Source organism: Salmo salar, chromosome 08 (assembly GCF_965601325.2).
Source record: "Salmo salar chromosome 08, fSalSal1, whole genome shotgun sequence".
In the NCBI taxonomy this organism is placed as follows: Eukaryota; Metazoa; Chordata; class Actinopteri; order Salmoniformes; family Salmonidae; genus Salmo; species Salmo salar.
In genome coordinates, this window is record NC_138298.1 from 43,147,501 (window position 1) to 43,159,612 (window position 12,112).

At 42.9% G+C, this 12,112-nt stretch overlaps 1 protein-coding gene across 1 annotated transcript in view; it reads left to right on the forward strand.

Moving 5' to 3' along the window:
* Positions 1-12,112, forward strand: part of LOC106594652 (TBC1 domain family member 1) — a 99,690-nt gene that overhangs the window by 1,730 nt on the left and 85,848 nt on the right. The window contains exon 2 of the mRNA XM_082978303.1: positions 1,457-2,323. Coding sequence (XP_082834429.1) covers positions 1,493-2,323 — 831 coding nt within the window. The 5' untranslated portion in view covers positions 1,457-1,492. The remainder of the gene's footprint in view (positions 1-1,456; positions 2,324-12,112) is intronic.

The window sequence follows — 12,112 nt, forward strand, 5'->3', positions numbered from 1 at the left end:
AAGGACTCAGTTGTAATCAGACAGCTAGTTTGACCTACAGTACGGCTGGCAGCCTCATAGTGTGTGTGTGAGTGTGTGTGTGTGTGTGTGTGTGTGTGTGTGTGTGTGTGTGTGTGTGTGTGTGTGTGTGTGTGTGTGTGTGTGTGTGTGTGTGTGTGTGTGTGTGTGTGTGTCATGGGGATTTATGTGTGTGTGTTGACTAACCGTCAGTGTGTGAAGGCTACGCAGACAGACACACAGACACACACACACACACACACACACACACACACACACACACACACACACACACCCCCTTTAAACCCCCCCTGTGTTCCTTTGAGGGGCCTTTTTCAAAGCCAATGAGATCTCTTCATCGAGCCAAAAATAATGGACAACTAGGAATTTTAATACATGACCCCTAAGCATGATGGGATGTTATTTGCTTAATGAACTCAGGAACCACACCTGCGTGTATGCACCTGGTTTTCAATATACTTTGTATCTCATCATTTAGTCAAGTGTTTCCTTTATTTTGGCAGTTACCTGTAGGTCGTGTAGCTGTGGGAAATGTAAACCCCAAATAGAAACAGACAGGTGATACTAGCCCACCCCTCCTAACCCCCACAAGACCTACTACACTACTGTCCCTCCTAATCCCAATATAACACACAGGCTGTAGTACAGACATACTTCAGAAACTCTGTGTAATGTTGTGGTTGTCCCAGTTTTCAGTAACTCTGTGTAGTCTTTTTTGTTGTCCCAGTCTTCATTAACTCTGTGTAGTCTTTTTTGTTGTCCCAGTCTTCATTAACTCTGTGTAGTCTTTTTTGTTGTCCCAGTCTTCATTAACTCTGTGTAGTCTTGTTGTTGTCCCAGTCTTCACTAACTCTGTGTAGTCTTTTTGTTGTCCCAGTCTTCATTAACTCTGTGTAATGTTGCGGTTGTCCCAGTCTTCACTAACTCTGTGAAGTCTTTTTGTTGTCCCAGTCTTCACTAACTCTGTGTAGTCTTTTTGTTGTCCCAGTCTTCATTAACTCTGTGTAGTCTTGTTGTTGTCCCAGTCTTCACTAACTCTGTGTAGTCTTTTTGTTGTCCCAGTCTTCATTAACTCTGTGTAATGTTGCGGTTGTCCCAGTCTTCACTAACTCTGTGAAGTCTTTTTGTTGTCCCAGTCTTCACTAACTCTGTGTAGTCTTTTTGTTGTCCCAGTCTTCATTAACTCTGTGTAATGTTGCGGTTGTCCCAGTCTTCAGTAACTCTGTGTAGTCTTTTTTGTTGTCCCAGTCTTCATTAACTCTGTGTAGTCTTTTTTGTTGTCCCAGTTTTCAGTAACTCTGTGTAGTCTTTTTGTTGTCCCAGTCTTCATTAACTCTGTGTAGTCTTTTTGTTGTCCCAGTCTTCATTAACTCTGTGGAGTCTTTTTTGTTGTCCCAGTCTTCATTAACTCTGTGTAATGTTGTGGTTGTCCCAGCAGATATAGACCAGAGGACTTCCAAGGAGACAAACAACCATGGAGGGACTCTACTTTGACGTCAAGCCCTGTGACCAACGCCCCAGCAGCCCTCCCCCTCCCTCCCCCCTTCCCCTCACCCCAAACACCACCCCTCCCCTCCCTTCTCCTTTAGCCCCCTCCCCCCTTATTCTCCCCCATAACAGAACCTCTTTCTCAGCCCTCACTCCCTCCCCCTTGTTATCCTCCCCCCTCAACCCCAACACCCATTCTCACCCAGCCCTCACCCCCTCCCGCCTTAACCTCACCCCTAACAGATGGTCCTACACAACCCTCACCCCTACACCCTCCCCCCTCCACCTCACCCCTCTCGGAAGAAACACTGCTCCCAAAGAGGAGGAAGAGGAGGAAAAGGAGGAAGAGGTTCAATACAAACTGACTCTGGTTGGCTGTCTCCCAGTCCATCCCCTCACCACCATGGCCATGCTGCCCTGGGTCGTGGCTGAGATCGGGAGGCCTCGGCCTGGGGAGAGAGAAAAGCCCGTAGGGGTCAGGCCGCCTGGAAGTCCTGCAAGTAGAGACACACGCACCGGAAACGGAGGTGGACTTCCTGAAGCGCTGAGCGTTTCCTCACGACGAGACCAGACGGTGTGTCTGTGTGTGTCCGCCTCGTGGGTGAGGTGTGTGTGGACGGAGGAGGAGGAGGTGGAGGAGAGGGACAGGCGGCCGTGGGACCCCCTCACACACACTCGCGCGGTGTTGTTTGAATGCCGTCCGCACCTCGTCATCAAGCTACTCCACAACAGCAGGGAACCGTGTAGCTTTGGTTGTCTGGTTCGAGGTACACATCTCTGTTACTGCTACGTCTTCCAATGTCAGGACTGCGCCAAGGTACGCTGTGTGTGTGTGTGTGTGTGTGTGTGTGTGTGTGTGTGTGTGTGTGTGTGTGTGTGTGTGTGTGTGTGTGTTGAGAAGTGTTTGTAGAAGAAAATCAGCAACGTGACACAGAACACTCACACATTAGAAGTTCAAAGTTCAGGAAAATGGACAGCTCAGATTACACACAGAGAGAGGGGAGAGGAGGAGAGGGGGAGAGAGGAGGAGAGGAGGAGAGGGGGGAGAGAGGGGGAGGGAGAGAGAGGGGGGAGAGAGGGGGAGGGAGAGAGAGAGGGGAGAGAGGGGGAGGGGGGGAGAGAGAGAGAGAGAGAGGAGGAGAGAGGGGGAGGGGGAGAGAGAGAGAGAGAGAGGAGGAGAGGGGAGAGAGGGGGAGAGAGAGAGAGAGGAGGAGAGGGGAGAGAGGGAGAGAGAGAGAGGAGGAGAGGGGGAGTGGGAGAGAGAGAGAGAGAGAGAGAGGAGGAGAGGAGAGAGGGGGAGGGGGAGAGAGAGGAGGAGAGGGGAGAGAGGGGGAGAGGCAGGCAGATTCTGTGGAATTGTAGAAAACAGAAAGGTGAGATAGTGTGTGTGTGTGTGTGTGTGTGTGTGTGTGTGTGTGTGTGTGTGTGTGTGTGTGTGTGTGTGTGTGTGTGTGTGTGTGTGTGTGTGTGTGTGTGTGTGTGTGCGTGTGTGTGACAATAGAAACAGCGTCACGTTGACAGTAACGTGACGGAACGCTTCAACACACAAACACTTCTCATAGTTACATCAACATCTCCTCCCTCCGTTCAGCAAACAGGATGTAGATCAGGTTACCACGGAGACCACTTCCTGTGGCAGGGTGTGTGTGTGTGTGTGTGTGCTGACCAATTCTCGGCGCTCTCTCCTCTCTCTGTCTCTCTCTGTCTCTCTCTCTCACACTCTGTCTCTCTCTCTCACACTCTCGTCTCTCTCTGTCTCTCACTCACACTCTGTCTCTCTCTCACACTCTCGTCTCTCTCTGTCTCTCACTCACTCTCTCTCTCTCTCTCTCTCTCCTCCCTCCACCCGTGAACTTCATTCATTGGTGGTGATGTCACTGTGGCCTAGCCACCTGTTGCTCTGACACAGACAGACATGGCTTAGCATGATGGTTGGAGATAGAGAGAGGAATTAGACGGTGTGAGAGAGAGGGAGACAGAGAGCAACAGAGACCGAGGAAGAGCAACAGAGGGAGACAGAGAGAGACAGAGGGAGACAGAGACAGACAGAGACAGACAGAGACAGACAGAGACAGACAGAGACAGACAGAGAGAGACAGAGGGAGACAGAGACAGACAGAGACAGACAGAGACAGACAGAGACAGACAGAGACAGACAGAGGGAGACAGAGACAGACAGAGGGAGACAGAGACAGACAGAGACAGACAGAGACAGACAGAGACAGACAGAGACAGACAGAGGGAGACAGAGACAGACAGAGACAGACAGAGACAGACAGAGACAGAGAGCGACAGTCTGACCAGGTGAATCCAGGTGAAAGCTATGATCCCTTACTGACGTCACCTGTTAAATCCACTTCAGTGTAGATGAAGAGGAGGAGACGGGTGGAAGACTGATTTTTCAGCCTTGAGATAATTGAGACATGGATTGTGTGTATGTGTGTCATTCAGAGGGTGAATGGACAAGATTAAAGATTTAAGTGCCTTTGAACGGGGGGTTTGGTAGTAGGTGCCGGTTACACCGGTTTGAGTGTGTCAAGAACTGCAACGCTGCTGGGTTTTTCACACTCAACAGTTTCCCCGTGTGTATCCAGAATGGTCCACCACCCAAAGGACATCCAGCCAACTTGACACAACTGTGGGGAAGCATTGCAGTCAACATGGACCAGCATCCCTGTTGAAACGCTTTCCACACCTTGTAGATTCCATGTCCCGACGAATTGAGGCTGTTCTGAGTGCTAACCAGGGTTACCTCACTGTACATATCTGATGTTTAGAGAAGCTTCCACTGAACAACTCTCTCTGGTTTTTAATGTAGAAGTAACTCTCCAACCATGTTATGATCAATAACATCGAAGGCTGCACTGAAATCCTAACAACTATCATCTTATAATCCATATCTTTTAACCAATCATCGGTCATCTGAGTCAGTACAGTACACGTGTCTATATGCATGCTGAAAGTCAGTAGGTAACTTGTTCTCTGGGGGGGGAAAAAACAGCCTTGTATTTGGTCAAACACATTTCTCTCCATCAGTTTACTAAGAGCAGGCAGCAAACTGATTAGAGCCAGCAAAAAGAGCGCTTTGCTATTTTTAGGTAGTGGAATTACTTTCACTTCCTTCCACGCCTGTAGACACACCCTTTCAGGCTTTAGTTAATAAAGACATGGGGAAATAGGGGCGGCAATACAGTCTGCTACCATTCTCCAATAGTTTACCATCTAGGTTGTCTATACCTGGTGGCAATACAGTCTGCTACCATTCTCCAATAGTTTACCATCTAGGTTGTCTATATGGTAATACAGTCTGCTACCATTCTCCAATAGTTTACCATCTAGGTTGTCTATACCTGGTGGTAATACAGTCTGCTACCATTCTCCAATAGTTTACCATCTAGGTTGTCTATACCTGGTGGTAATACAGTCTGCTACCATTCTCCAATAGTTTACCATCTAGGTTGTCTATACCTGGTGGTAATACAGTCTGCTACCATTCTCCAATAGTTTACCATCTAGGTTGTCTATATGGTAATACAGTCTGCTACCATTCTCCAATAGTTTACCATCTAGGTTGTCTAGATGGCAATACAGTCTGCTACCATTCTCCAATAGTTTACCATCTAGGTTGTCTATATGGTAATACAGTCTGCTACCATTCTCCAATAGTTTACCATCTAGGTTGTCTATACCTGGTGGTAATACAGTCTGCTACCATTCTCCAATAGTTTACCATCTAGGTTGTCTATACCTGGTGGTAATACAGTCTGCTACCATTCTCCAATAGTTTACCATCTAGGTTGTCTATATGGTAATACAGTCTGCTACCATTCTCCAATAGTTTACCATCTAGGTTGTCTATACCTGGTGGTAATACAGTCTGCTACCATTCTCCAATAGTTTACCATCTAGGTTGTCTATACCTGGTGGTAATACAGTCTGCTACCATTCTCCAATAGTTTACCATCTAGGTTGTCCATACCTGGTGGTAATACAGTCTGCTACCATTCTCCAATAGTTTACCATCTAGGTTGTCTATATGGTAATACAGTCTGCTACCATTCTCCAATAGTTTACCATCTAGGTTGTCCATACCTGGTGGTAATACAGTCTGCTACCATTCTCCAATAGTTTACCATCTAGGTTGTCTATATGGTAATACAGTCTGCTACCATTCTCCAATAGTTTACCATCTAGGTTGTCTATATGGTAATACAGTCTGCTACCATTCTCCAATAGTTTACCATCTAGGTTGTCTATATGGCAATACAGTCTGCTACCATTCTCCAATAGTTTACCATCTAGGTTGTCTATATGGTAATACAGTCTGCTACCATTCTCCAATAGTTTACCATCTAGGTTGTCTATATGGTAATACAGTCTGCTACCATTCTCCAATAGTTTACCATCTAGGTTGTCTATACCTGGTGGTAATACAGTCTGCTACCATTCTCCAATAGTTTACCATCTAGGTTGTCCATACCTGGTGGTAATACAGTCTGCTACCATTCTCCAATAGTTTACCATCTAGGTTGTCTATATGGTAATACAGTCTGCTACCATTCTCCAATAGTTTACCATCTAGGTTGTTTATATGGTAATACAGTCTGCTACCATTCTCCAATAGTTTACCATCTAGGTTGTCTATATGGTAATACAGTCTGCTACCATTCTCCAATAGTTTACCATCTAGGTTGTCTATACCTGGTGGTAATACAGTCTGCTACCATTCTCCAATAGTTTACCATCTAGGTTGTCTATATGGTAATACAGTCTGCTACCATTCTCCAATAGTTTACCATCTAGGTTGTCTATATGGTAATACAGTCTGCTACCATTCTCCAATAGTTTACCATCTAGGTTGTCTATATGGTAATACAGTCTGCTACCATTCTCCAATAGTTTACCATCTAGGTTGTCTATATGGTAATACAGTCTGCTACCATTCTCCAATAGTTTACCATCTAGGTTGTCTATACCTGGTGGTAATACAGTCTGCTACCATTCTCCAATAGTTTACCATCTAGGTTGTCTATACCTGGTGGTAATACAGTCTGCTACCATTCTCCAATAGTTTACCATCTAGGTTGTCTATATGGTAATACAGTCTGCTACCATTCTCCAATAGTTTACCATCTAGGTTGTCTATACCTGGTGGTAATACAGTCTGCTACCATTCTCCAATAGTTTACCATCTAGGTTGTCTATACCTGGTGGTAATACAGTCTGCTACCATTCTCCAATAGTTTACCATCTAGGTTGTCTATATGGTAATACAGTCTGCTACCATTCTCCAATAGTTTACCATCTAGGTTGTCTATACCTGGTGGTAATACAGTCTGCTACCATTCTCCAATAGTTTACCATCTAGGTTGTCCATACCTGGTGGTAATACAGTCTGCTACCATTCTCCAATAGTTTACCATCTAGGTTGTCTATACCTGGTGGTAATACAGTCTGCTACCATTCTCCAATAGTTTACCATCTAGGTTGTCTATATGGTAATACAGTCTGCTACCATTCTCCAATAGTTTACCATCTAGGTTGTCTATACTGGTGGTAATACAGTCTGCTACCATTCTCCAATAGTTTACCATCTAGGTTGTCTATATGGTAATACAGTCTGCTACCATTCTCCAATAGTTTACCATCTAGGTTGTCTATACCTGGTGGTAATACAGTCTGCTACCATTCTCCAATAGTTTACCATCTAGGTTGTCTATACCTGGTGGTAATACAGTCTGCTACCATTCTCCAATAGTTTACCATCTAGGTTGTCTATATGGTAATACAGTCTGCTACCATTCTCCAATAGTTTACCATCTAGGTTGTCTATATGGTAATACAGTCTGCTACCATTCTCCAATAGTTTACCATCTAGGTTGTCTATATGGTAATACAGTCTGCTACCATTCTCCAATAGTTTACCATCTAGGTTGTCTATACCTGGGGTAATACAGTCTGCTACCATTCTCCAATAGTTTACCATCTAGGTTGTCTATACCTGGTGGTAATACAGTCTGCTACCATTCTCCAATAGTTTACCATCTAGGTTGTCTATATGGTAATACAGTCTGCTACCATTCTCCAATAGTTTACCATCTAGGTTGTCTATACCTGGTGGTAATACAGTCTGCTACCATTCTCCAATAGTTTACCATCTAGGTTGTCTATACCTGGTGGTAATACAGTCTGCTACCATTCTCCAATAGTTTACCATCTAGGTTGTCCATACCTGGTGGTAATACAGTCTGCTACCATTCTCCAATAGTTTACCATCTAGGTTGTCTATATGGTAATACAGTCTGCTACCATTCTCCAATAGTTTACCATCTAGGTTGTCTATACCTGGTGGTAATACAGTCTGCTACCATTCTCCAATAGTTTACCATCTAGGTTGTCTATATGGTAATACAGTCTGCTACCATTCTCCAATAGTTTACCATCTAGGTTGTCTATATGGTAATACAGTCTGCTACCATTCTCCAATAGTTTACCATCTAGGTTGTCTATATGGTAATACAGTCTGCTACCATTCTCCAATAGTTTACCATCTAGGTTGTCTATACCTGGTGGTAATACAGTCTGCTACCATTCTCCAATAGTTTACCATCTAGGTTGTCTATACCTGGTGGTAATACAGTCTGCTACCATTCTCCAATAGTTTACCATCTAGGTTGTCTATATGGTAATACAGTCTGCTACCATTCTCCAATAGTTTACCATCTAGGTTGTCTATATGGTAATACAGTCTGCTACCATTCTCCAATAGTTTACCATCTAGGTTGTCTATACCTGGTGGTAATACAGTCTGCTACCATTCTCCAATAGTTTACCATCTAGGTTGTCTATATGGTAATACAGTCTGCTACCATTCTCCAATAGTTTACCATCTAGGTTGTCTATACCTGGTGGTAATACAGTCTGCTACCATTCTCCAATAGTTTACCATCTAGGTTGTCTATATGGTAATACAGTCTGCTACCATTCTCCAATAGTTTACCATCTAGGTTGTCTATACCTGGTGGTAATACAGTCTGCTACCATTCTCCAATAGTTTACCATCTAGGTTGTCTATACCTGGTGGTAATACAGTCTGCTACCATTCTCCAATAGTTTACCATCTAGGTTGTCCATACCTGGTGGTAATACAGTCTGCTACCATTCTCCAATAGTTTACCATCTAGGTTGTCTATATGGTAATACAGTCTGCTACCATTCTCCAATAGTTTACCATCTAGGTTGTCTATACCTGGTGGTAATACAGTCTGCTACCATTCTCCAATAGTTTACCATCTAGGTTGTCTATATGGTAATACAGTCTGCTACCATTCTCCAATAGTTTACCATCTAGGTTGTCCATACCTGGTGGTAATACAGTCTGCTACCATTCTCCAATAGTTTACCATCTAGGTTGTCTATATGGTAATACAGGCTGCTACCATTCTCCAATAGTTTACCATCTAGGTTGTCTATATGGTAATACAGTCTGCTACCATTCTCCAATAGTTTACCATCTAGGTTGTCTATATGGTAATACAGTCTGCTACCATTCTCCAATAGTTTACCATCTAGGTTGTCTATACCTGGTGGTAATACAGTCTGCTACCATTCTCCAATAGTTTACCATCTAGGTTGTCTATATGGTAATACAGTCTGCTACCATTCTCCAATAGTTTACCATCTAGGTTGTCTATATGGTAATACATTCTGCTACCATTCTCCAATAGTTTACCATCTAGGTTGTCTATATGGTAATACAGTCTGCTACCATTCTCCAATAGTTTCCCATCTAGGTTGTCCATACCTGGTGGTAATACAGTCTGCTACCATTCTCCAATAGTTTACCATCTAGGTTGTCTATATGGTAATACAGTCTGCTACCATTCTCCAATAGTTTACCATCTAGGATGTCTATATGGTAATACAGTCTGCTACCATTCTCCAATAGTTTACCATCTAGGTTGTCTATATGGTAATACAGTCTGCTACCATTCTCCAATAGTTTACCATCTAGGTTGTCTATATGGTAATACAGTCTGCTACCATTCTCCAATAGTTTACCATCTAGGTTGTCTATATGGTAATACAGTCTGCTACCATTCTCCAATAGTTTACCATCTAGGTTGTCCATACCTGGTGGTAATACAGTCTGCTACCATTCTCTATAGTTTACCATCTAGGTTGTCTATACCTGGTGGTAATACAGTCTGCTACCATTCTCTATAGTTTACCATCTAGGTTGTCTATATGGTAATACAGTCTGCTACCATTCTCCAATAGTTTACCATCTAGGTTGTCTATATGGTAATACAGTCTGCTACCATTCTCCAATAGTTTACCATCTAGGTTGTCTATATGGTAATACAGTCTGCTACCATTCTCCAATAGTTTACCATCTAGGTTGTCTATATGGTAATACAGTCTGCTACCATTCTCCAATAGTTTACCATCTAGGTTGTCTATATGGTAATACAGTCTGCTACCATTCTCCAATAGTTTACCATCTAGGTTGTCTATATGGTAATACAGTCTGCTACCATTCTCCAATAGTTTACCATCTAGGTTGTCTATATGGTAATACAGTCTGCTACCATTCTCCAATAGTTTACCATCTAGGTTGTCTATATGGTAATACAGTCTGCTACCATTCTCCAATAGTTTACCATCTAGGTTGTCTATACCTGGTGGTAATACAGTCTGCTACCATTCTCCAATAGTTTACCATCTAGGTTGTCTATATGGTAATACAGTCTGCTACCATTCTCCAATAGTTTACCATCTAGGTTGTCTATATGGTAATACAGGCTGCTACCATTCTCCAATAGTTTACCATCTAGGTTGTCTATATGGTAATACAGTCTGCTACCATTCTCCAATAGTTTACCATCTAGGTTGTCTATACCTGGTGGTAATACAGTCTGCTACCATTCTCCAATAGTTTACCATCTAGGTTGTCTATATGGTAATACAGTCTGCTACCATTCTCCAATAGTTTACCATCTAGGTTGTCTATATGGTAATACAGTCTGCTACCATTCTCCAATAGTTTACCATCTAGGTTGTCTATACCTGGTGGTAATACAGTCTGCTACCATTCTCCAATAGTTTACCATCTAGGTTGTCTATATGGTAATACAGTCTGCTACCATTCTCCAATAGTTTACCATCTAGGTTGTCTATACCTGGTGGTAATACAGTCTGCTACCATTCTCCAATAGTTTACCATCTAGGTTGTCTATATGGTAATACAGTCTGCTACCATTCTCCAATAGTTTACCATCTAGGTTGTCTATATGGTAATACAGGCTGCTACCATTCTCCAATAGTTTACCATCTAGGTTGTCTATATGGTAATACAGTCTGCTACCATTCTCCAATAGTTTACCATCTAGGTTGTCTATATGGTAATACAGGCTGCTACCATTCTCCAATAGTTTACCATCTAGGTTGTCTATATGATAATACAGTCTGCTACCATTCTCCAATAGTTTACCATCTAGGTTGTCTATACCTGGTGGTAATACAGTCTGCTACCATTCTCCAATAGTTTACCATCTAGGTTGTCTATATGGTAATACAGTCTGCTACCATTCTCCAATAGTTTACCATCTAGGTTGTCTATATGGTAATACAGTCTGCTACCATTCTCCAATAGTTTACCATCTAGGTTGTCTATATGGTAATACAGTCTGCTACCATTCTCCAATAGTTTACCATCTAGGTTGTCTATACCTGGTGGTAATACAGTCTGCTATCATTCTCCAATAGTTTACCATCTAGGTTGTCTATACCTGGTGGTAATACAGTCTGCTACCATTCTCCAATAGTTTACCATCTAGGTTGTCTATACCTGGTGGTAATACAGTCTGCTACCATTCTCCAATAGTTTACCATCTAGGTTGTCTATACCTGGTGGTAATACAGTCTGCTACCATTCTCCAATAGTTTACCATCTAGGTTGTCTATATGGTAATACAGTCTGCTACCATTCTCCAATAGTTTACCATCTAGGTTGTCTATACCTGGTGGTAATACAGTCTGCTACCATTCTCCAATAGTTTACCATCTAGGTTGTCTATACCTGGTGGTAATACAGTCTGCTACCATTCTCCAATAGTTTACCATCTAGGTTGTCTATACCTGGTGGTAATACAGTCTGCTACCATTCTCCAATAGTTTACCATCTAGGTTGTCTATATGGTAATACAGTCTGCTACCATTCTCCAATAGTTTACCATCTAGGTTGTCTATATGGTAATACAGGCTGCTACCATTCTCCAATAGTTTACCATCTAGGTTGTCTATATGGTAATACAGTCTGCTACCATTCTCCAATAGTTTACCATCTAGGTTGTCTATATGGTAATACAGTCTGCTACCATTCTCCAATAGTTTACCATCTAGGTTGTCTATATGGTAATACAGTCTGCTACCATTCTCCAATAGTTTACCATCTAGGTTGTCTATATGGTAATACAGTCTGCTACCATTCTCCAATAGTTTACCATCTAGGTTGTCTATATGGTAATACAGTCTGCTACCATTCTCCAATAGTTTACCATCTAGGTTGTCTATATGGTAATACAGTCTGCTACCATTCTCCAAT